Source organism: Desmodus rotundus, chromosome 2 (assembly GCF_022682495.2).
Source record: "Desmodus rotundus isolate HL8 chromosome 2, HLdesRot8A.1, whole genome shotgun sequence".
NCBI lineage: Eukaryota > Metazoa > Chordata > Mammalia > Chiroptera > Phyllostomidae > Desmodus > Desmodus rotundus.
Window position 1 is genome coordinate 183,251,639 of NC_071388.1, and position 26,688 is coordinate 183,278,326.

General features: G+C 38.8%; 1 protein-coding gene across 6 annotated transcripts in view; it reads right to left on the reverse strand.

The window, feature by feature from the left end:
• RAPH1 (Ras association (RalGDS/AF-6) and pleckstrin homology domains 1) overlaps window positions 1-26,688 on the reverse strand; it is an 86,415-nt gene continuing 59,727 nt past the window's right edge. For 4 of the 6 annotated variants that reach the window (XM_053918958.2, XM_053918955.2, XM_053918959.2 and 1 more), the window contains 10 exons: window positions 22,091-22,168; window positions 21,503-21,662; window positions 18,752-18,873; window positions 17,166-17,231; window positions 15,482-15,625; window positions 13,729-13,839; window positions 6,258-6,356; window positions 5,900-6,020; window positions 4,773-4,915; window positions 1-2,232 (listed from right to left, as the gene is read on the reverse strand). In XM_053918958.2, coding sequence (XP_053774933.1) covers window positions 235-2,232; window positions 4,773-4,915; window positions 5,900-6,020; window positions 6,258-6,356; window positions 13,729-13,839; window positions 15,482-15,625; window positions 17,166-17,231; window positions 18,752-18,873; window positions 21,503-21,662; window positions 22,091-22,168 — 3,042 coding nt within the window. In that variant the 3' untranslated portion in view covers window positions 1-234. The other 2 variants (XM_053918961.2, XM_053918960.2) reach the window with 2 other exon arrangements.

Consider the following 26,688-nt stretch of genomic DNA (forward strand, 5'->3'; position numbering starts at 1 on the left):
GAGAAAAGGAATAAATCACTCCCAGCTATATATATACACATACACACATATATGTATACATATATACATATACACACAATAGAACTACTTGTGTACACGTGTGCACGCACACACACAGCTGGACACTACCTGAATAACATACCAGAAGGCTCTGAACACCTGAATTCAGGGATGATCAGGTGAGCTGATTGTAGAACTCGTTACAGATACCATGAAAATAAAGTCCTATGGTAGCTACCAGTCTCTCGAGAGCTTGGTGTTCTGGTCTCTCTTGGGGGGAGCGGGGGGAGGTCCTCTCCGCAATGTCGCATAGCCTGATATATGACTGCTTCCATAACCAGCTTTCTGTTGATCAGAAAGCAGTTCGGGGGGCGGTGGGGGCAACGCCATGTCGTCCATGGTGGCTGTGGGTTCTGCTCTGGACATGCGGGAGGAGGAGAGCGAGCCATGCCGGGTGATGGACTTCCGTTGCAGGGTCCTGTTGAGGTCAGCCAGGAATCCAGGCTGGACGCTAAGGCTGGATTTGGGAGAGGTGGGCACTTGTGGCACAACTGTGGGCGCTGCTGGCTGCTCGGAGGTCTCCGCTTGAGTGAGGCGCGTGCTGTCATTCCGTTTGGGTCGTGTGGGTGGAGGGGCCTTCTTCATGGATGTTTTGGACCACTGCTGTGGTTGAGGATTAACGACCGCCACTTTCGGAGAAACATTTCCCAAGAATGCGGCTGGGATCTCTATGGGGGGCGGAGGAAGCTCTATTTCAGGTGGAGGGGGTGGAAAGTCAGAATCCGATGGAGGAGAAGGAAATTCTACCATGGAGTCCTTTCCACGCCCACTCAGGACAGATGCTTTTGCGGCCACGCCCCCCTGCTGGAGAACTCCAGGAAGGTTGACTCCAGAAAGATTCAGTTTTCCAGGTTTGGGGGGTGCTGCAGGAGGTGGTGGGGTCTCCTTGTTTGGAGACCCAGGGGGTTCGGCTGGCGATGCGAACTTGCTGACTAGACTGTCCACTGAGGGTCTCTTAGGCTCAGGGTGCTCTGCACAACTGCTGGACTTGATGCTGGAGTTTCTCTGTGGGGTCGGGGGAGGTTTCTTTCCCCCGGGGCTGGACGTCTTACTTGTCTTTTTGCCTGGAGATCCACTTTTGTCAGGGGCAGGAGAAGCTGTGGGAGTAGCTGGTAGCGGTGGCGGGGCTGGGATGGGTGGTGGTGGAGGTGGAGGAGGAGGAGGAGGAGGAGGAGGAAATACCAGGCTGCTTTCAGGAGGAGGAGGAGGAAAATCTGGAGAAGGGACAGGGATGGAGCTGGGCTGCCACTTGGGTTTTGCCTTCACAGCAGGAGGGGACTGTGGGGCTATATTTGCTGCCACTGGCTTTAAGGGCTGTGACTCCACAGGAGGAGGGGTTGGAGGTGGGGGGAACTGGCTGGCTATCTGCTTCACTACAGAGGGCACTGGAGACAGCGGAGAGGGAGGTGGTTTTACGCTGAAACTCTGATGCTTGGGTAATGTGGGTGGGGGGACTGGACTAGGAGCAGCGGGAGAGGGTGGAATATGAGGAAAAGCCGGCTGCTTTTTTGCTGGGGGCACGGGAGGAATAGGTGTAGGTGGCACAGCCTGTGTCCCAACGGCAGGCACAGTTTTGGTGCTGGTTGGTGGCATGGTCACAAGAGGTTTGGGAGGGGCTTGGGGAGGGACAGGAGGAGGTGGGGGGGGTGTTGGAGGAGCTGCTTGAATAACATGCTGAACGTGATGAATCTTAAGTGGGGGAGGAGGGGGGCTGAACTGTGGAAGGGACTGGGTGCAAGGGGCAGGTTTTAGCTGGGCCATAGCTGAGCCAGGGGTGGGGGCGGGGGGTGGGGGAGGGGGTGGGGGCACAACTCCATTGGGGGGCACAGGGACCTGAGGCTTTGCTGGCTGTGAGGTCATGGACAGAGGCTGCATCACTGAGGGCGGTGGAGGCTTAAACAGGGGTCCTGAATGCTGAGAAGCGTTCTGCAGCCTGGTTATTGTGCTGTACTTGACAAACATTGTGGCTGCTGAGCCCCCAGAAGGTGCAGACTGGCTGGGCAGGGGAGGGGGAGGTGGGGGCGGAGGAGGGGGTGGAGGAGGAGGGGGCGGGGGCGGGGGCGGTAGAGGAGGCGATGGCTGGGATGCAGTGTAGGGGTTGACTAGTTTAGGTTGTGGGGATAAAGGGGGCATAAGTGAGGTGTAGGCTCGGTTCAGAGAGTCCATTCTGGCCTAGAAGGAGTACAAAAGGTGGTGGGGGGGGAGAAAACACAATAAAAACAGTTACAGAGGTGAGCTTCGAGAGGGTAAAGTAAAAAGCAAGGACTCAGGGGCATGCACGGAAAGATGCAGGAGCTGGTGACCACAGCGATGGACAATGGCAGGAAGGCTAAAGTGGGACTCCCTGGATAGCACTGGCACAGGGAGACTCGTTTATCTGACCATATTTTCAAATAGCTAGACTGCCTGGTAACCCAGAAACAATTTCCTGTATCAAAAGCTGTTTGAACGGTGACGGCCGTCCTGCACGGGAGCCCTCTGCGGGAGGGCCTCTGAGCATGGCCCACCCGGACTCTGGCAAGGGGAGGTGTGGTGGCTCAAGGTCACCTCTCAGTCCATGACGCATCTACCTCGAGCAGATGCCGTAACTGGGTGCAGGGGTGCTGATGGGGGGCCTCCTGAGGAACGAGGGTGGCTTTTTGATGCTAGTAAGCTGGCACACGAGAGTATGAGAGTGTTCCACAGGCGTGCACAGTCACACAGGAATGAATGAGCTTGACACACACACTCGTGTCCATGTGAGACACTTGCATCCAACATGCACAGAAGTCCAGCATTGCAGGTAAAGGGGGGCATTCTTTACACTTGTTTTACTGGAAAATACATAAAGAAATGCTTCATAAACACTAAAGCAAAAGGTCATAACAATATCATACAGAAAAAGCCAAAAGAAAGTGAGAGGAAACTTTAGAAGTCTAGGGTGAAGGAAATGTATCGAGAAAGGGGAGCTAGAGTTTGCCAACAACCTGCTGAGCACCTCTTGGTACTGCCCAAATCACCACATCTGGTCATATATGTCATGGAACTGCTCATGCATGAACGTGGTTCAAGTACTTTTCAAAAGAGTAAAGGAAGAACCCTTGGCTTAATAACTGAGGGTACATCTTTTAGGCCTTTTGAACATCCTATGAGGATCCAAGATAAAACCACTGGTTTCCAGTTGTGAATGACATCTAATTAGCATGGAGAACTTAGGTTAGTGAACGAGAGGGCTCATTACAGGGCTGAATTCTAATGTTCATTAGGACACTGGACTGTTTCTTTAAAAACTGCACATCAAAGTAAAAGCATTAGTGTGCAAGACTTGGTTACGGGAGTCACCCAGGTTAACGTGTTTCCATAGAACGGCCCCTGACCTTAACTCGACCCTGTCTTGGACGCTGCAGGGGTGCAGACCTTAGCTGTGCTGGCCTTCTCATTTGGCACCTGAGACTGAGGCAACAGAAGAAACACACGGGTCAAGACGCAGACACAGCCGCTGCTGCGTGGCAGGGTTCGCGCGTTCCGAAACTCAGTGGGTCTTACTCCGTTCAGCCAGAGCACTCGCACCTTTGCCTGCCCTGGCCTTTCCTTTGACGCGCATGGAGACACCACCATTAAAAATGCAGGACGGTAGACTTCTTCACCAGTCTGAACGGTGTCAGCCCGCTTCTCTACCACGTACATTGAGTTGTTAGTACCAGACAGGGGGTCGCTCCACCCAAATTAAGTAGGGAAAAGGAGAGAATTGTTTCTTAAAGTTTCAGCCTCTGCTAAGGGAGTTAAGCAAACTATCAGTGTTTTAAGAATTTAGGTCATTAGAACCAATTTTCAAGTATTTACTTTGAAGAGACCCCCACATTGGGTTACTAACACTTCCTCCACCCTCCTGAGGGCCAGTTAACTAGATATGCAAATCAAGTAATAAAGTAAGGAAAAATGTCCACTTAATTTCCATTAATGAATATACTTGCATAAGTGATTAAGACCAAAGGAAAAAAGTAAAAATAAAAATGATTGTTGAGTAAAAACAAAATGGCCAGGCCAGAGGTGCCACGGCGTCCTCAGGGACGGCGCGAGCTCCTGTCTCCCGAGACCTGCGTGCGGCTAGGACCCTCCTTCGCCCACGGGACTCCAGATGCAGTTTGCCAGGGTGTTTTCCAACTGTCTAAAGAACCTCTCCACGTTTCTAAGTAGTCTGGCGATAATTACACTTGTCCTCAGCGTCACTGAAGAAGCTACTATGCAAGGCTAAGGGATACAAAACTTTAAGGGGATTAATTTGGATGTAGCCTTCCACATGTGCCTAATATGAAAAAATTAATGCTCAGAGAAATACCAAAAAGCGTAAAAGATAAAGGAATGAGTCTGAATAAATTAATAACAAATAAAGAAATAAGCAGCCATTTGCAGCTTTTCTGGGACAAAATTAGGACACTGACACTAAATGGTGTTGCTCCATCCAAACAGATTGAGGAGGAAGGAAGAAAACTGTTACTTCTTAAAAATCTGAGCCACCAAAAAGTTAAACTGCCAGGGTTTTTGTTTGCTTGCTTGCTTTTTGAGATCTTAGGTCACTAAAGCACATTCACAAATGTTCATTTCTGAGGAGAAATCAAAGGAAGAATAAAGAAATACAGCCAAGAAAGATCTCTAATAAAGGAATAAAAGCAACAAGCTAAACCCATGGAATGCCACAGACTTTTCTCTGGCAATTATCACAAGTGCGTTACCTTGCTGGACTCTTCCAACTGAGTGCCTCGTTTCCAGGCTTCAGAGAAAATGGAGCTCACCACGCTCTGGGAGCGGATGTGTCCTGCTGGCTGCGTGTCAGATACTCCACTATCAGACTGATTAGAGTGATTTGACTGAGACTCTGTTCAAAATAAATTTTCAAAAACAGGATTACACAAGTCAGTGTTCTGATAGTATGACTATTTATGTTCAGGTAGATCTTTTACAACAGACTAAGTGCTATACAGAACAGCAACAAGCTACCTTTACTCATTTCAAGTAAAGCACAGCCCATATATTCCACTAGAAAACTCCCCTTGCCTGAGGAGCTAACAGGAAATCCTGATCCTTTTAAAACAGCTCACCATGAGAGACTGATAATTACAATAAAAGGTTAACATAACATTATTGGTATCCTGACAATCTGTCTTGGAAGAACTCATAGCAAGTAAAAATTAATGAACCATCAATAAAGGACCATCAATAAATTTTTTTCAATTGTGTCTTCATTACATTGAGATTCAATCTTTTTATATATCCTGCTCCGGGCCATCCCACAGAGTTCTCACTTATGAATTCAGATACAGACATGATGATTACGTCCTTTTCCCAGCAATGAACAGTACTTAGGATCTGACCCCCAAGTGAGAAGTGTGTTTCCTAGAGATTCAGGCATCACAAGGCAGCCGCTGCACTGTCTAGCCTGGCCTCCTGGGCAGGGCCTGAGGACAAGTCTTTAAGGGAGCAGGGAATGGCTGAGGATAGATACAGTGTAATTTGACACCCAAAGTGAGGGAACCAGGAAGATTACTTCACTGGACTCCAAGTCAGGTAGGACAGTCATGCAGAAGCACCTAATTTAATGCCTGACATCTGGGGGAGGCTTAAATGTTAAAGCTAGTCCTATCCAAGCACTCTGTGAGAGAGGGGTGTTATTAGATTGCCCAAGATACTGTGCCCTCTAGCAATAAAAAAAAAACAACACCCATATACCTATTGAATATAATTTAGAAATTAGGTATGGCTCTGATTTTTAAGAACCATGCTGAAGTAACCAGGTCAACTAGAAGCCTATAGAGACACTTTCATATTGCTAGTAAACAGAGCTCTGGGCATTTCAAACTACCTGGGATGCTGGAAGAACTGGATCCTGATTTAATGCTGGAGCTGGATAAGGAAGTCCAATCATAAGCAGACTCTGTCCTCTTCAAGGCTTCTTGATAGTTCATGTAGAGCTGCTTCCCATACTAAACAGAAGGCAGTAAATGATGACATCTGAGCTTTACACGGCATGGCAGATGGGCGAGGTAGGAAAGGGTGATACGTTTTTGTTTACTGATTCATAGTTTGTATTGAAATTAATGCCCATAATCCTTCAAAAGTTATTACCATGAACATGAAACAACCAGAGTAACTGTTACGACGATCAAAACCTTATCATCAAATGCCTCACTATTTTGTTATCAAACCCAAAGAAAACGTACCTTGGCGATGCGTATACCATGGACCCACTGGTGCAGGGTCCTCACATCATCGCAGCAAAGATACTTGATGTACTGAGACTTCTTCTGGATCTGTGGGTGCTGTAAGATTAAAGACAAAGTCCAACTGAGTCTGCTGGAAAACTAAAGAAAAATAAACTCTACCAAAGCTTGAACATATCCTGACAAATTACAGGCCATCAGGGTCACGGCCTAGTAATTTATCTCTCTCATATGGCCATAGGCCAAATAAAATGGCCCATAAATATATTTACAAAATAAATGAGAAAAAAATGCTGAATTTTAGTCAAGATATCCAAATTAAAAAATACCTCCACATACGGAAAATTCCCAAATACCCCTTCTACATTTCAAAGAAACAGTGTCCATCAACAAAGTCAGTAGAATTCTTAATCTATAAGACTATGAAACAAGATAATGTTTGATTTCACTTTGAACCCACAGAAAAGCACCCAAAAGACTCCAAACGAGCGTGTTTGGGAAAGCCTCCAGTGCTCCTCCTGAGGTGACCAGTTGGGTGGGATGGACTGAGCACCGGGCACAGCACCGGGGACGTGGCGGGGTGCTCCTGCCACTGTAGGGGTGCTCCCTGTGGACTGAGCCCTGCTCCACAGGCTCCTCTACCCCACGCAGCACAGGCCTTCCAGTGAATGAGCAGCTTACCAACTGCCTCATGTGATTTAGTTTTCAGAACCCAATGTGCTTTTCAGTTGTGAGTTGGATGGGACATGGCTGACTTGACCTTGAGTACAAAAATGCAAGTGCTAGCATAGATTTAAGGCACTTTTTTTAATCCTCATCTGAGGATTTGTTTGTTTACTGATTTTAGAAAGAGAGGAAGGGAAGGAAGGAGGGAGGGAGGGAGGCAGGAGAGAGGAAGAGGGGAGAGGGGAAGAGAGGGACAGAAACATAAATCCATTGTCTCCCATACACACCCCGACCAGGAACTGAACCTGCAGCCTAGGTAGGTGCCCTGACCAGAAATCAAACCTGCAACCTCTTGGTGTGTGGGAAGATGCTCCAACCACCTGAAAGACCATGCCAGGCCTAGACTTAAGGTATTTTAACTCTACTGGGCCACAACCACTAGTTCTCTGGGAAGAAAAACTCTGTATCATAGTTGTTTTTGGATGTAATGATTGTTAATTACTACTTCTCTCTTTAGTTATTCTGAAAAAAAATTCTTTTAATGGCTATATTTTACCTGAGGTATTTAAATTTATGTCCAATTATAAGAAGCTTAAAATTTTTTTAACCATATTGGTGTGTTGTGGAAACCCATGACATCAATAAAATAAACGATTTGAGTAAGTTCTCGATGTAGCAGGAATAGGTGGCCACCAATGTAAGTTATGTGTCTGCATTGTTAAAGACCTATCTCTCTGGTTACAGTGAGAGAAATGTAAATTCATTTATTTATTCTATTCTATACATTGCTTTACAGAGCTCAGCTCCTATGATAAAACATTCAATAGAAAACCAGTTTTGTTGTTGAGAGCTATAATCAGTTTTAACCAAAATCCCACAATAAGAGATCAGCAAAATAATACTGAATGATTTTTTCTCCTGATAATATAGGCTCCACAGCCTTTTGGAATACATGCCCTTGTCCTCATTAAACCACACAATAAACCACGACAGCAATCTTGAAAGAGCAAAGGAGGACAGAGGAGTATGTATTTTTCTATAAGAGGAATTTTATTGCATTAATTCATTCATTTATTCAACAAATTCTTGTTGAGTAAGAACTATTTTGCCAGATGCTTCAAGCAGTTGTTAGGATATAGTATTAACAAAACAGAAGAGGCCACGCCCAGGCTGTGCAGAAGATAAAATGGGCTGACTGAAAAAGAGCTTTCCTCAGTGTTGCCAATTAGGGCTAGAAGAGCTCTTCTCCATCTCCTGCTTCTTGAGACACTGCCCACTGGACAGAGTTCAGACACAGGAGCAAGGGGCTACGGGATGGCTCTCAGCTCTTATCACCACACCTCCCTTTACGGTGATTTACAAACTATTTCTGGCTGATTCCTTCCATTTTAAGGCTTACCACAATAGGTGTTCAACTGTAGCAGCAACCCTGCCTGAGAGAGAGAGAGAGAGAGAGAGAGAGAGAGAGAGAGAGAGAGAGAGAGAGAGAGAGAGAGAAGGGAGGGAGGGAGAGAGGGGGACTTGTACACAAGGGAGTAAAATTTTTTAATTAATACAGCATCAAAGAAAATCAAAGGGAAATTAACTTTTAACCTTCTTTCCTCCTCTCTCTAACCTGAGATTCCAAATAACACCCTGAAGAGTACTACGATACCACTATTTGAGTGTTTGCAGATTACTTGCTAGGTTAAAATTTTCATTTTGAGACTCCCCAAATTCTTTTTTTTCAACCTCTCACATAATAAAGACATTCATTATATGGCCTTCATTATGGTCATTCAGGCTCTGGGCCAACAGCTCAGGAGAATGCCTGTTCTGATTATTTTTATTTTATTAAAAGTAGCATTTATTGAGCACTTAGTATGTACCAGTATCGTCCTATATATTTCACATGTATTAGCTCATTCCATCAAACCCTATGAGTTACATATTATTACTCCCACGATCTGAGAGGAAACGGAGGCACAGAGAAGTTAAGATCGCTTTCGAAGTTACTGGTCAACAAGTGAAAGAACCAGGACTTGATATGATGTGATCTTATTTCAGGGCCCATGCTGCCAAATATTAAGTCATACTATTGCCTTGTAAGTGTGAAATCTTCTTTCAAATTTGCTGCTTCTCTCCTCTGTGCGCCAAGTATTTTTCCACCACTTTTAAAATCACATATAAGATAAGACCAAGTATGGAGGAGATGTTCTTGCTAAAAATCAGAAGCTTTGCATTAAACTCTTAAGCCCTCCAAAGAGAATATATAATGAAATTGCCCTCCAAAACAAATGAATAGCTATACAGAAAGGTCATTATTTCATTTCTAAAATGAGGTTGATTTGGCAAGTTTGCATTGTTTAATAATAAAGGCAAAAATTTTGAGAAATAAAAGCATTTAAGAATATGAAATTCTTGATTACTATTTTTAAGTATATTTTATTGATTATGCTATTACAAGGGGAGGAAAGTTGTCCCAAATTTTTGTCCCCTTTGTCTCCCTCTCCCCTGCATCCTCCCACCCTCCAGCATTCCTCCCAAGGCCTTAAAGGTTCATGTCCACGGGTTGTACTTGTAAGTTCTTCGGCTTCTCCATTTCCTACACTATTTTTAACCTTCCCCCTGTCTATTTTGTGCCTACCAATTATGCTTCTTATTCCCTGTATTTTTCCCCCCATTCTCCCCCTCCCTACTGATAACCCTCTATGTGATCTCCATTTCTGTGATTCTCTTCCTGTTCTAGTTGTTTGCTCATTTTTTTTGTTTTTTAGGTTCAGTTTTTGGTAGTGGTGAGTTTGTTGTCATTTTACTGTTCATAGTTTTGATCTTCTTTTTCTTAGATAAGTCCCTTTAACATTTCATATAATAAGGGCTTGGTGATGATGAACTCCTTTAACTTGACCTTGTCTGGGAAGCACTTTATTTGCTCTTCCATTCTAAATGATAGCTTTGTTGGATACAGTAATCTTGGATGTAGGCCCTTGCCTTTCATGACTGTGAATACATCTTTCCAGCCCCTTCTTGCCTACAAGTTTTCTTTTGAGAAATCAGCTGATAGTCCTTTGTAAGTAACTGTCTCCTTTCCTCTTGATGCTTTTAAGATTCTCTCATATTTAATCTTGGGTAATTTAATTATGACGTGTCTTGGTGTGTTTCTCCTTGGATCCAACTTCTTTGGGACTCTCTGGAGTTCCTGGACTTGCACGTCTAGTTACTTCACCAGATTGGGGAAGTTTTCCTTCATCATATTTTCAAGTAAGTTTTCAATTTCTTGGTCTTCCTCTTCTCCTGCTGGCACCCCTATGATTCAGATGTTGGAACGTTTAAAGTTGTCCCAGACATTCCTAAGCCTCCTCATTTTCTCTGATTTCTTGTTTCTTTATTTTGTTCCGGTTGGATGTTTACTTCTTCCTTTTGTTCCAAATCTTGATTTGAGTCCCAGTTTCCTTCCCTTCACTATTGGTTCCTTGTATTATTTCCCTTTATTTTACTTTGTATAGCCTTCATTTCTTCCTCCGTTTTGTGACCAAACTCAATCATTTCTGTGAGCATCCTGATTACCAGTGTTTTGAACTCTGCGTCTGATAGGTTGGCTATCTCCTTGTCACTTAGTTCTTTTTCTGGAGTTTTGATTTGTTCTTTCATTTGGGCCATGTTTCTTTGTCTTGGTGCACTTGTTATGTTGCAGGGGGTGGAGCCTTAGGTAATCCTCAGAGTGGGGCAACCCATTTTGCTGGGTTGTGGTTTTGTATGTGGGGGAGGGGTCAGAGAGGGAACAATGCCACTTGCTAGCTTCTCAGCTCTCTCCCCACTTTCCATCACTTCCCACAAGTGGATTATGCCCTTTCAGGTGCTGATCCCAGGTGGGTGGGCTTGTGTATGTTCTAGGATGCTGTGGGTCTCTCCAACAGACTGTCCTGTGAGACTGGGAGCTTCTCCCATTGCCACAATCCCCTCAAGTTTTTACAGCCAGGGGTTTTGAGCCTTTATTTCCCTGGTACTGAAACCCTGGGTCGTGTGGTTTGTCTTGCTCCCCAGTTGTTCCTCCTCGTTTACCCACATGCAAATGTGGGAAATCCTGTTCACTAGTTGCCGCTTTGCCTTGCATCCTCTCCATCCCAGCTGCCCGTCTCCGCCCCTCCTACCCGTCTGGATGAATGTTTCTTCTTTAACTCCTTGGTTGTTAGACTTCCATGCAGTTTAATTTTCTGGTAGTTCTGGTTTTTTTGTTTTTAAATTGGTTGTTGTCCTTCTTTTGGTTATGTGAGGAAGCAAAGTGTTTCTACCTATGTTTCCATCTTGGCCAGACCATGAAATTCTGGATTACTACTGTGCTATTAGATGATTTTTCTCTGTTTATGTCAAAAATTAGATTGAGACTGATACTTTTGAAAACTCTGTAACTGAAAGTGATGCTCTAAAATCACAGTCCAAGTGCTAATGTAAAACCACTGCATGTATCCTAACCATTTATTACTTTGCAAACACATACAGGCTTTAAAATTAGTTCCCTCGACTAATTTGCAAGAAGACAAAAAATAAAAATATGTAACACTGTACTCATTCCAAGACTTTTGATCCTTCCAAGCCCTTAGAAGGATCAAAACCCTTAGAAGAAAACTATTATTAACCTAGGAATTTTATGTATGCTGCAAAAGAGATTAAAATAATACTGCAAGATTATTATTTTAATGCAAATAGCAAGTGTTGGTGATGATGTGGAAAAAAGGAACCCTTATATATACTGTTAGTTGGATTGTATATTGGTGTAGCCATTATGGAAAACAGTATGGAGGTTCCTCAAAAATTTAAGGAAAGGCCCTGGCTGGTGTAGCTCAGTGGACTAAGCATGGGCCTGCGAACCAAAAGGTCACTGGTTCGATTCCCAGTCAGAGCACATGCCTGAGTTGCAGGCCAGGTCCCCAGCAGGGGGCATAGGAAAGGTAACCACACACTGATGTTTCTCTTCCTCTTTCTCTGTTCCCCTCTAAAAATAAATAAAGTCTTTAAAAAAAAATTTAAGGAAAGAACTATCATATGATCCAGCAATCCCTCTTGTGGGTATTTCTAGAAGAACATGAAAACACTAATTTTAAAAGATGTATGCACCCCTATGTTCACTGCAGCATTTTTTACAGTAGCCAAGATACGGAACAACCTAAGTGTTCATCAACAGATGAATGGGTTTTCTAGGTCACCACATGATGTCTAGAACTGCAGTGGCCATCTGTGACAGTGAAGTGAGCCAGCCTGAGAGTAAGCTGATACGCAGAAGATGGAACAGGGAAAGATGGAAAGAATTGGGGTTCTCACTGACAATCTGGAGCCATTAAAATGAACAACTCTTCCTGTCCTCATGTTATGAGATACCCAAATAACTTTCATTTATATGGGTTATGTTTACTGATATGTACCTTAAAGAAATTAAAACTTAGAAAAAATTAAAATATAAGAATATACAAATATATATTCCACTACCCAAGAGAGCAAAGATATCATCACATGTCAAGTAAACTCTTTGAAAACTCCATTATACATTTGTGAGAGAATGAGAGTCTAAAAGGCAAATAACATCTTAGCATTATCTGAAGAGTGACTTTGACATCATGGACCCCTTGACAGGTCCTCAGGGACTCCCTAAGGATGTTGGACCTCATTTTGAAACTGCTGAATTAAGCTTATTCCTACTGACTTTTAAAAAATTATTTGTTGCTGGAATCTAAACGATAAGGTGGTATTCTCTAAGAAAGGATTACCTAGTTAAAGGTTATCATTATAATACACCTAATTTTATCAAAGCAATAAAAATTCTATCCCAAAACCCTAAACAAACACTGCTGCCCCAAACCCAACTGATAATTCCCAGGAGAGCAGAAGCAAACAATGACATAAACAAATAGGCCTAAGTAGCTACCAAGGGGTTACTATGAGGGAGCCAATGAAAAAGACGTAATCATCTCCATAATTATCCTGGATTTTTAAAAGTTGGATTTTTTTAAAAAAAGATTTTATTTATTTATTTTTAGAGAGAAGGGAAGGGATGGAGAAAGGGAGAGAAACAATGTGTGATTGGTTACCTCTCGCGCAACCCAGGTATAGGCTCTGACTGGGAATTGAACCAGTGACCTTTCAGTTTGCAGTCCGGTGCTCAATATGCTGAGCCACACCAGCTAGGGCTAAAAGTTGTTTTTATCAGTGTCCCTAAAGATCACTATGAGTTCACTAAAAATGTCAGTTCTCAAAGTATAGGTATAACACTGGTGTGAGAAGCTCACATATTTGGATCAAGAAGGAAAAAAAAACCCTAAAGCCAGTTGAGACATGCACGAGTTATCAGGGTAGTATTTGGGGGTTCGGAGACAAAGATTATTACTGGACCAGATGAGAACCAGTCCACTTTGACCTTGGGCACAGTATCTTCTGATAGTTCTGTTGAGTGACAGTACAGGACAGAAACTAAACCACATAAAATTTCTGTCTCACATTTGGCTCTGATCTCAGATTTCCTAAAATAAGCCTGTTATTCAATGAAAGCCTCAATTTTATAATCTAATCTATTTTATATATTATGACTCAAAACTTACAACTTGGTACCCATTTCTTAGCAGCATCGATCTAATAAAGGCTACTTAGGTAAGGGCCAGCTGTGGTATATAGCACACTATTCTTTTCATTATCCTTCACCATTCCTTTAAAACTCTATAGAGAAAAAAAGCAAAAACAATATACTTACGGAAGATCCAAACTATTCTAAAATGTGTCCAATAACCTGCTCTATCTCTAACATCAATTAAAATTACTAAAAAGAGATACTGTTTACCTTTAGCACCAGACAGTAGTCTGTAGGGGCTTTGTATTTGTTCCGATAGTCCTGTCCATAATAAACATTCACATGATCCAGCTGGAGAAAGCAGACCAGATCCCGAGAGACCTAAGATAAAAAACACCCAAGAGGAGATTTAACAATAATATGTGAGCAAGCAAATATCATAACTGGTAACAGTTTCTAGTAGAAAAATCAAAACTTCACCAAGTAGAAATTACTCTTTTGTACACGACAGTGAGATTTCCTAGAAATGTTTCTTTTTTAATCCATAATGCAATAAAAAAGGCCATCTTACTTAATTAACTATCTTGCCATTTATAATGAACACTGACTTGCTTGGAAAAAAGTGGCATTTTAAAGATACTTTAAATACAAGGGGGGACCCAAGAAAAGAACAGAATTTATTTATAAAAAATTGTATATTTATTCCTACATGTTTAAACTTCAGTCACTTTCAAAGTACTCTCCATTTGATGTAATACATCTACTGAGATGTTTTTCCATTGCTCAAAACAGTTTTTGAACTTGTCAATTTTGATGCCTTTCAGTGCTTCTGCCATTTTTGTCGTCTCACCTCTTCCATGTTGATAAAACATTTTCCTCTGAGGACTTTTTTCATCCATGGAAACAACAAAAAGTCACTTGGGGTGAGACTGCATGAATAGGGAGGGTGGGGCACAGAGGTAGTGCAGTTTTTGGTCAAAAACTGCTGAACACTCACTGTAGTGTGGGATGGTGTGCTTGTAAATCACCCATCAAGAAATGGGCAAATTCACTGAAGTCTCTTCTAAAAAAAAAAAAATCACTGAAGCCAAATGCAGCCTCTCACAACAATACCAGCTGGTACACTGATATAGATGTGTTCCTAGATCACTAACCTAGTGGGGGAAGCCTATACTACAAGGGGCCCACCCCCCAGAAGATAATTCCAGTTTTGGGGGGTGCCCCCACATATGGTGTAACAGGGGTCCCAACCTCTAGGCGATGGACCAACACCAGTCTGTGCCTGTTAGGAACTATGCTGCACAACAGGAGGTGAGCTTGAATGTAATACAGTAGAATTCATCCCGAAACCCTCCCCACTAATCCCTTCATCTGTGGAGAAAGTGTCTTCCACAAAACCAGTCCCTGGTGCCAAAAAGGTTGAGGACCACTGGATAGTATATTATATACAATATAGTATAATAGAGCTCTTTGGAAAGAGCAAGAAAAGAACGCAGTTCAGTGTCTGTACACACATATACCAAGTACAGCATTTCTCAAGTCAGGGTTTCCTCACCAGTCAAAAAGGGTCAACCTCTCAGGGCGGCAATACAGACCGGAAGAAGTGATACTGGAAGGAGCTTACAACAGTGCTGGCCCTCAGTAAGCACAGAAGTGACAGGTACCAAGGGGGCCCTCAGAAGAGGCATATTACCCAAGTAAGGCTGAAACACCTCTAATCCCAGACAGCTATTCTCCCCAAACAATAAGCAAAAAGCCACTCTTCTATACATTCCAAAAATACTAAATAAAAGTATCGTTCAAATTTGGCAAGAGAACAGAGATGGGCCAAACTACTGACCAGAGAGAGAACATTTTTAGTTTCTTCTTCTTTATAATGGATCAGTAAGGAAAGCAATGTTCTATGTGTCGTACAGAAATTGAAATAAATCAGAGTCTAGATTCACCTTGTTGACACACTCACTACAAATTAAAATCAATTAGCATAATGAAGAAACTCAAAAGCCAGCAGAAGGGAACACACCTTTGCTTTTCCTTTAGGGACATAGTAAATACCAGATGCTCGCAAGAGAAAATAACGCTTTTTCCAGGACTTCTTGCCATCATCTTTCAACCAAAGGACTCCTTCAATTTCTGGTACAGTTACAGAACTTCCACAAAAACATTCCTAAAATTAGAAAATAAGGTGGAAAGACTTATACGATCCTTGGATTCTCAGAACAAAGTTGTGTTTACACCTGTGAAATGCATGACAATGTATTAAACCAAAATGAGTTTGTAGTAAAACCATGCTGCTAACTTTACCTCAGTTAGGATTTTCCATTCTAAACATAATATGGATTTATTTCGGAACTACTACGGCAATCCTAATGAACTTTTACCTAAGAACTTTTTTGAAGAATCTAAGATGAAATGTTAACTGAGTTGCGTATAATAGCACTTAAATGAATTTGTAAACAGCATACTTATAATAAATTTAATAAAAGTGTCAGAGCTAACATGAGCACTGAACTTTGTTTTTCTTTAAATTATTAATACATTTAGATGAGCTGTCAAGCTAAATAGGAATATACTTTAAAAGTAAGCAACATGCTAAGTGAATAATTAAACTTTCAAAATTTAAAAACTCTATCAATTTATGTGACTCTAAAACAAAGAGGGCATTTAGTTTTAAAATATTTAATACTAAACAAGCCCTGGCTGGTGTAGCTCAGTGGATTGAGTGCTGGCCTGCAAACCAGAGTCGCCGGTTCTATTCATGGTCAGGGCACATGCCTGGGTTGCAGGCCGGGTCCTCTCAGTAGAAGGCATGCGAGAGGCAACCACACATTGATGTTTCTCTCCCTGTCTTTCTCCCTCTTTCCCCCCTCTCTAAAAATAAATAAATAAAATCTTTAAAAAAATAGTAAATTGAAATAAATGTAAACAAACTCAAAATTTTGAATTCTGCCTATACTTAGATACAATTTTAATTTTAAAATAAAAAGCAATCATGTATTGGTAAAAGATTTTTAGAAATGTTCACTAAACATTAATATAAGATATTTTGAGCCTAAATGAATTTCTCTTTCCCCAAAGTACTGAAAAATTACGAATTATAGAGGGTTTTTCTTAATTATAGTGAACATCATATGAAAAGCTGAGTGCTGATCTTCATTTTCCTAATTGCCTTGTTGCTAAGAAAGCAATTTATTCAGATTTTGGAACATTCCCTTTTATCAGCAAAAGCTAAAGAGCCAAAAATTCAATTATATTTGAATTTGTATTATTACTCTTCAAAATAAGGAAATATATATATTTTTAGAAATGACTATGCTTTTAAAAATTCAGTTATGTAAGACTAAGGCTTGAAATACTTTATCAATAGCTAATTATATTTAAATTTCTCTCTGGGTAAGCAGGTAAAACAGCACCATCACATGCTCCACTGAGCAGCCTTTTCTCTCACTCATCAGCCCCAAACGGCTCGTGCTCCTTTTAGTACACCAGTACACTGCATGGCAAAGTAGCAGTTTTTAAAACCTTCTTCAGTGGCCTAAAACTCATACAGCTGAACGCCTTCCATCTGGCTATAGAAGAATATAGTGTTCTCTAGCTACGACTGCAAAAATAAATATACTGCATTGACATACTTCAAAAAATGTGCTTAATATTTTAATATGATAAAGTGCAAGGAAAAAGAATGATGGGGGAGTGAAGAGTCATACCTCCAACAGCACTTCTTTGTTTCGATCAGCCATCTCAGCGGTTTCCTTTTTCCCCAGAAGATAGTTCTGGGAAAATGAATACATGAAAGTTAAAGGATACACGCATTCTATTATTCCCTTGGCAGGAGAGCATATATGATTTCTTCTAGAGACACAGCAACTCTGTGTCAATTTCTGCCTGTGCAGAGTGAGAAGGAACACTCTTTGATAAGCAACCTGTGTGTGGACACCCCCATTAAATGGTTACCACTGGCCTCCTCCTTACCTCTATGCATTTATCTTGAATTACTCTATAAACTACTCTCCCTCAAGTCCTGAGGTGACACTATGTGCAACAGCTGGCAAATATGTTTTGATATATCTAATGAAAGCTACATGTACAGGACCTGACAAGTTTACAAATTATTAAATATAACAAAGAAGGCAAATTTCCTTAAAATATGCTGAGCTTAACTGATCCAAATGCAGAAAATTTAATGTATCTTCTGACTTTTAAAGAAGAAATCCAAAATTCTCTGAGACTACCATAATCTCATTTGGGTGACTCAACTATAAAGTCTAATTATGTCTTATGAAAACATTTTCACAATCATCCATAAAAAAGATCTGTTGGTACTCCCAAATGTGTAATCTTCATCTAAAATATCCAGGAAAGATGTCGCATGATGAAGCCACCTGAAAGATATCTACTACATACCTTTAACGCTGCTACTATTTTTCCTCATTACTACTTTTTATAGTGGGGTTGTTCTCTCACCTGATTTTTATAAAATATTTATAAAAATAAATATGAAGTATTTATAATAGGGCAATAGGAAGTATTAACTCAAATACTGTTTTAGAATAAGCAAAGATGACAAATAAATCGAGGTAACATATACTAGAATGTGGAACCAGTTATAATCGAGGTTACTGTGATCAAAAAAATAACTTAAAAAAGAAATCAAAATAAAGTGTAATGAAGTAGAAAAACTTAAATATGTAAGTACTTTTCTTTGATGGATGAGAAACTAACCAAACAAATAGCTACTGAACACAGCTCTGGATTAGAGAGAGCACAAACGCGGGAACTCTTTGGATTTACTTCTATTTCTCCATGGGCTCACCCCATCTGGCTCTGTGGGCTGGTAACTTCTTTGAGCCTTGACATCTGGGCCCAGCAGTCCTTCCACCTCAGCAGTAGTGAGAGCTCCCATGGGGGTTTACAACCACAGTGTTCCAATCAGGTGGATTCCAGTCTTTTAACTCCATTAACTTAGCAGTAATAGAATAATACAAGAATAGTACTAAGAAGTAATACAACAACACGAGGTTAAAAATCCTAACCTCACCCTGGCCAGGTGGCTCAGTTGGTTGGAGCATTGTCCTGTGGACCAAAGGGTTGCAGGTTCGATCCCTGGTCAGGGCACAATACCCAGGTTGTGCATTTGATCCCGAGTTGGGGCATATAAGGGAGGCAATTGATAAAGGTTTCGGTCTCATGTTGATGTTTCTCTTTTCCTCTCTCTCTCTAAAATCAATCAATAAACATATCCTCAGGTGAAGATTAAAAAAAATCCCAACCTCTATCAGTTACTGAGTCTCACCTGTGGGTTTTTGAAAAGTGCATATTTTTCTATTCGCTCCATAAATATAAGCTTGTTTTGACTATCTCTTGTCCAATTAAGAAGGTTTTCAACCAAGTTTTCATGGTCTTCAAAGATTCTCTCTGTCCCAAAATAAAATATCAGTATTTTGTTAGTATTCATCAGAACTGCATCAAAGACATGAAACCTTGGAAAGTGATTCACAGCAGAACTATAGAATCTTTACTGACACCACAACCCTGGGCCCTTAGAATTCATTGGTTTTCCATCTATTTTCAAATAAGGGAACATGTCCTAACAGTGGTAGGTGACTTCAGGAAGGTCACACGGCTGCTATGTAGAAGAATTAGGACTAGAACTAGGTCTTCTAACTTCTAGGTTTCCTTCAGCTTTCAGCCTTTTCCTATCCCATCCTTAAAAAAAAAAAAAGTTGCATTTCATAAATTCTGATGTTAAGTATTTCCAATAGTATTCAGTTCGTATAAATTTTTAAAACTTTCAAGATAATTACTTTTTTGATCCATGGGTTTTGTTTAATTTTAAACATAGATGTATTTTCTGATTTGCAAATAGGAGTCAAAGTACACGCCGTTTAGATTGAACATACATTCGAAGAACCTATTCTAGACAATTCTTTGAAATTTCTTGAGAGTTGCTTATGTCCTCATACTTAATTTTTAGAATATTCCATTTCTGCTCGAAAAGAATGTATATTTTTCTGTTATTAGGTAGTATACTCAACATTCATAGATCAAAAAAATTACTTTTCAAATCTCCTATAGCCTTTTCTGTCTGCTTGATTATACTGATCACTGCAAAGGTTCTACTATGAAGGCTGACTTGTGAATTTCTCCTGGTAGTTGTCAATTTTTGCTTTACACATTTTAATAATATTAGTTAAAACTTAGAAGATGGTCTCTTCTTGGTGAATATGTGTGTTCTCTACATCTCTAGTAATGCATTTTGTTTAAAGTCTATTTTGTCTGATATTAATATAGTTAATTATCTTTCTTTTGGTTAGTGTCTTTTCACATTCCTTTTATTTTCAACCTTTATGTGTCTTTAGGTAATAGGTCTTTTCTAAACAGCAAACAACTGCATTTTGTTTATTCATCCTTTCTAAGAATCTTCGTTGTTTAACTGGGTAGTTTACATGTGTAATTTGTTTCCACCATCTTATTTTGGGCTCTTAGTAGTCCCTTGTTTTCTTTTATTCATTCAACAAATACTGAATAACCACATACTATACTTTAAATTTTAGTTTTCAATTTAGTTTACATTTATTATTATTTTTGGTTAGTTTCAGGTACACAGCTTAGTGGATACGCAACCAAATACTTTACAACGTGGCTCCCCTGATAATTCAGGTACCCACCTGGTTTCATACACACTTATTACAATATTAATTGACTATATTCTCTATGCTGTACTTCACATCCCCAGGACTATTTTGTGACTACCAATTTGTAGTTCTTAATCCCTTCACCTGGTTCACCCTTCCCCTCTGGCAACCAGTCAGTTTTATCTCTGCTATCTATGAGTTGACCTCACACTATACTTGAAGCATTGTGCCACATATGATTAAATAAGACACCATGGTCAATTATATAAAAGGTAATACAGAAATATAAGTTTTCAAGCTACAGCCATGGAAATACACACATTTTCTGTGTATCATGATACTACTACATTTGTGAACTAAACAAATTTTTTAACTCATTAAGAACAAATATAGATGAGTATTGAGAACATATTTTTATACATGTTAACAAAGTTCTAATAACTTATGATTTAATTTTGGGAGTTGTGTACATATATTCTGAGATAATGGGTTAATAATTAAATTTTCATTTCTCTGGAAATTGCTTTGAATATTTAAAGATAATAAGTAATGAGAGAAACACAAATAAAATATTTTAAATAAAATAGCAAGGTAAAATTGATAACGGATTCAATAAAGTATAATAAAGTAATTATTGCAAGGTTTCTGTAATCACACAACTAACACTTTTTAAAAGAGTCATTGATGATATAAAAAATTAGAATGTTTATAATTAGAAAACACCTTAACAAACTACGTATCTAAAGAAACTAAGACTTAATACACCTAGCTAAAAATAAGAAATTTGTGCTTTTTGTTTTCCCTGAGAGTCAAGTGCTGGTATAAAGACTTCAATGCAAATGGGAATAATAAACTGGGCTTTAGTAAGTGTGCTGATCTGTGCAGTTCTTATTTGAAGGGAAATACTATTTTGTTACCTTAAAAAAACTTTGTTCTAGCGAGATTTTACTAAGATAAAAAAGAAAAAGAACAATTTTTACTCATATATCAGTGTGTTTCCTTGAGTTACATGTGATTTTTTGTTGATATTAAATACTGATGCAATATTCCATAAACTCTTAAATCAAGGAATTTTTTAGTAATCCCTAAATGTCTTCCTGTTTGATAAAAAAGTTCATGGACTTGGATATAATACAAAAATCTTTTACCTTACTCTTTTTTTTTCTGTGTTAGAAATATTTGTCTATATTAAAAATGTCAAACATGTCATGTAAAAAAAATCTGAAATGAACTAGAAATCTCAGAGTCAAAGAAATCTCAAAATACTTGGAAAAAAGGTAATGTAAAAAGCCATAGTTATAGGAAAAAAAAAAAAAAACATAAATATGTCTCAAGGTGCTCTGATCAACACAGAAACTGTGGGAACCACACAGAAATTAAAAAGTAACTGAAGCCATGGTATTACTCACCCATCTGTAACTCAGAGACGGTCTCCACCAGTGACCAGTCTGAACTGTGGCCGCAGTGGGATTTGTCCATCAGGCTGTCCAGCACCTGCCTCACAGTCTGCCGCTCATCCACCATCATTGTTTTAGAGCTGTCGTCAGACATGTGCACCCTGATCACCAGCTACAACGGGCAGAAAGAAAATTAAATCAAAGAAAAAGTTAGACATTTAAAAAACTTCTCCAAATATAGGGCAATGTTCTCAGTAACGTTCTTAGTTAAATATAAATAACTTTATTATGTAAAAAAAATACTTTAAAATTAGGTATCAAATAACATACCTCAACAAATTTAAAACCTTTTTAAAATTATAATAGCAGATAAGATTATAAAAACACTATTTTGTTATACTCTTTTAGGGTAATGTAAAACTGGAAAGTTATTTCTTTTATAATACATTTTATCCATAAAAAATACATGTGAAAATATATTAGGAAGAAATAACCCTCTACCTCTCCATATCTTAGAGATACATTATATAAACAAGGCAATTCTTTATAAATCCATAAAGCTGATAAAAATCCCAGACCAGGAAAAAGCCCAAATATCACCTTTTTCACTTGTGCCTCTTTTATTTTCTCTAGGGCAACTCTGATCTTCTCAGCTTTCAATTTTGCTGCTTGTTCTTCCTGTGAACAAAAGCACCTCAGATAAACTAATGCTAAAATTATGGGAATATTTCAGAAGTCTTTTTATCCTTAAGGATATTGCTAGCATTGAATTTCAGTAAGGATATAACTTCACACATTTATATACAGCGTATTTAAAAAATAACCCTGTTCACAAAGAGCTCACATATTATAAAAAACGCTTTTTTACAGATTCAGACTTGAAGATATCTTTATAAGACCAGATTCCATATTCTAGAAGAAAAGAAATTGGTGATTTAGTAAATTATGAGTTTGATTCTGTCAATCTGAAGCAGATGAATTTTGGGTTCTGGGGTAGCGTAAACAGGAGTGTATATGAGCTTTTCTATGAGCCTGCCAATGTATTATAACTGTACAATCCCTAACTCTGAATTTTTACCCCCTTCCAAAGCATGGGCAATATTTTGCACAGTAATGTTTTGTTCTGTTACATTGAAAACATAAACATCACCACAAAAATAGTAAAAACACCAAACAAACAACCCCAGCATCAATTTGTTTACAACCACATAAACTCCTCAATAAAAAATATAGGTACAATTTCATTAATATACCAATACAAATAGAGGCGGCTATATTCTAGGATTTTACTCTGCTTTGGAAAACTACATAATGTAATTAATGTCTCATGTCGATAAACTCAAATTTATTTCCATTAATCCACTGATAAATGTTTAAAAAGTCAAATTTTCCAAATATTTAATTTCTAGTAACTTCTATTTTATAAAATTTAGGTAAGTAGTAATAAAATTATCAAGAACTAAAACTATACTTAAACCATGTCTATTCCTAAAACATGTAGTACTATGATACCAGTACTTACTTGCACTTTCCAGCAATAGGCCATAGCACACTGCAGCATTAATCTCCAGTTGGAAAAATCATGTAAGTAAACCTTTGCCTACAAAGGATTACTTTCTAACTCTAAACTTAGATTTCTTTGAAAAATAACTAAGGAAATATAAATTGTCATCTTATAGATTTCTTTAATATAAAACTTAAAAAAAAGAAGACAAAAGAAAAACCTAATTTTATCAGCTACTTATCTGCTCTGGATTCTGATTAAAAACCACAATTCATTAAAAACCTAATGCTTTCAGGGCAAATAAGCCAAAAACTCAATTCATTAATAAAGCTATTCACTGTTTTCTAAATTTCGTTGGCTCTCCTGTTTCTGAACTGCTTCTCTTTCCATTTCACATTCTAGACTGTCTCCCTTCATTTCAAGCTTCGTATTTACTACTCCACGGAACAGAGAAGCAAACAGTGGTTAGGGAAGACAGTGGACTTGTTTGTCAGAAATCTGATCCTTTTCAATGAAAGGAGCCAGGGAATTAACATAATAACTGAGGTCTGGAAATACTATCTGTAAACCCAATTAGACAGAGAACAAAGAACTTTATTTTAACAATGGAAGGGAGTAAGATAAGACTTGATTTTTAGACTTATTACAGATATATTCATTTGATTAAAAGATTACATCATCCTATTCCCCCTTTATGCAAATACACAGTAACAGAATTATAAAATATGTTGACTGTGTATTTTACCATAATTACTTTCTTTTTATGGCAGGTTATAAAGTGAGAAAACTAAACTACTGCCAATTTAAATCTCAAAATCTGATGAGGAAAAACTGATATGTAGAATTAATGCTTTGTGTATTTGGAATATGAACATGAACTTCTAAAAGGCCAAATTCATATTTTAATTAACATGGAAAAGTAAACAAACAAAAAACTTAGATGTCCTCAAAGCCATAAAATATTTTCAGGAAAAAAATATATTCAAGAGAATGAGAAGACAAGCAAGCCATAGACTAGAAAAAAATATTTGCAAAATATTTATCAGACATTTGATAAAAGACTTATCTGAATTATACAAAGAATTCTTCAACAAGAAAATAAATGCACAACCCAATTTAAAAATGGGCAATAGACCTTAACAGACAACTCACCAAAGGAGATACACAGATGGCAAATAAGACTTTGAAAAAAATGCTCAAAGATCATATGTCATTAGGGAACTGCAATTTAAAACAATGAGATACCACTGCACACCTATTAGGAGGGCCAGAATCCAAAACACTGAAAACACCAAATACTGGTGAGGTTGTAGAGCAACAGGAACTTGCATTCATTGCTGGTGGGAATGCAAAATGGTACAGCCACTTTGGAAGACATTGGTGGTTTCTTATAAAACTAAACATGCTCTTTGGTATGACCCAGCAATCACACTCCTTAATATCTATCTAAATGAGCTGAAAACTTACCTTCTCCCCCCAGCCTGCACATAGATGTTTATAGCAGCCTTGTTTATAAAATGCCAAAACATCCTTCAGTAGATGAATGGATAAACTGCACTGCACCCAGACAATGAAATATTATTCAGTGCTATTGTAAAAAGAAATGAGCTATCAAGCTATGAAAAGACATGGAGGAAACTTAAAAGCACATTGCTAAGTGAAAGAAGCCGATGTGAAAAGGCTACATACTTTATGATTCCAACTATACGACATTCTTAAAAGGGCAAAACCATGACTACAGTCAAAAGATTACTGGTTGCCAGGGGTTGGGCGAGGGAGGGATGAACAGGTGGAGCACTGAGAATTTTTGTGGGAGTTAAACTATTCTGTATGATACTGTAATGGTGGATATATGTCGTTACACATTTGTCCAAACTCATAGAATGTACAACACCAAGAGTGAATCCTAATGTAAACTATGGGCTCTGGGTGATGGATAATGATGTGTTAATATAGGCTAATCAATTGTGACGAATGTACCATTGTGGGTGGGATGGTGATAACAGAGGCCATGCATGTGTGGGGGTAGGTGGCATATGGGACATCTCTTCACTTTCCTTTAATTTTACTGTGAACCTAAAACTACTATAAAATATAAAGCTTATTAAAAAAAGGAGTATAAGAATTTAAATATTATATCTGATACTGGTGATAAATTTTATTATGAAAATTTATTTTCATAACTCTTATTTTTAGTTATTATTGAAAACACAATCAATGCTATCTTTTGAAGAACTGACATAAAAAGACATTCAATTAGAAGATTAGCTTAAACCCCCAGATCAGTTTCTGCTCCAAGGCTAACAGGAAAAAAGCTGACACAGTGGAAGAAAGGTTTAAAGAAACAAGAGACACCAATAAATTCAGTTAAAAAAAAGGAACAGGAGATACATGTAACCAATGAACACACATTAAACCAATTAGGTTTCCTAGCCATCAATAAGAAACCACCTTTAGGTAAAAGAGTCAGGTGGGGCTATTTTAACATCCAAAGTCAGCATTTCTCCTCTTTGCTTAAAATACTACTCTTTCTATAAATTGGTCTTTTTAAAACTGTATCAAATTCAAATTTAAGAGCTATGTGCTTTATTTCAACCCTGGCAATTTTTAGTTCATTCTTCTCCAGTTTATTAGGAAGGATATCCCTGCTAGGAGCTTTTTAAAGAAACAGTTGATAAAGATACCTCCGTTAGGGTCTGAGTATCATCACTAGAGCAAAGTGGAAATAAAACATTTATACCAAACTGCAAAATTCATCGTATTTTATTCTTCTGGTGGAGAACAAAAGCTCTTCCTCAGAAACGTTGATTTTCATCTACTAATTATAAGCCATAATCATATCTTTCAACCATAACAATCTAAGAAAGGAAGAAACAGCTGTAAGCTTATAGAGTATTATGCACTATAGGAAAGATCAATAAATCTTTACTGATATATTTAGTCTGTACACTTAGAAGGTATCTCATAGATTATTTATAAAGGAAATGCAATTCTATATTTAATGTCTGCAGCCCAAATTTAATACAAAAAACAAAGCTTTATTCGTCTCATGTTCTCTTCTTTTTGTTAAAACTGACAAACTCAGGTCTTAAATCTTCTGCCCCTTATCTTTTGACTATCCCTTTCTTCAGGCTGTTTGTCCCACAATTATCCTAAATATAAGTAAAAGATACCTCACACATATAACAACTTAACTTTCTCTCCTACCCCTTCTCTTAAAAGAGCAAGAGACAACCCATTTTCTACCTGAAAAACTCCTGTGTGGCTATCAATAATCATCAAATGCCAAGCCTCCTCAAATTTACATAAAAGACAAAAACTCGGTGAAGATCTTATGATTAAATGAAAGCCAATGCTGTGGCCACAAAATGTTAGAACATTGTCTTCAGTGTAAAAATCAGAATGCTTAGAGAAAGAGTTACAGTTGCTAAGAGATGGCTAGGGAATTCCTTCAACTAAGAAATTATTAAGGCTTTGTGGGTTCAGAACAAATCCAGTTGAAATTAAGGGGCTAAAGAGTAATTAGTTTCTTTGGGATCTAGTTTATTTCACAGATTACAACAATAAAAATGTTAGGTAAATTAAAAGAATTCAAAGAAAATTTGGATTTATAAGCAATTTAATATCCATGAAATGGTCTATTCAATAAAACTGCTTAGAGACAAAATAATAATAGTAACTTCTAGTTTACTTC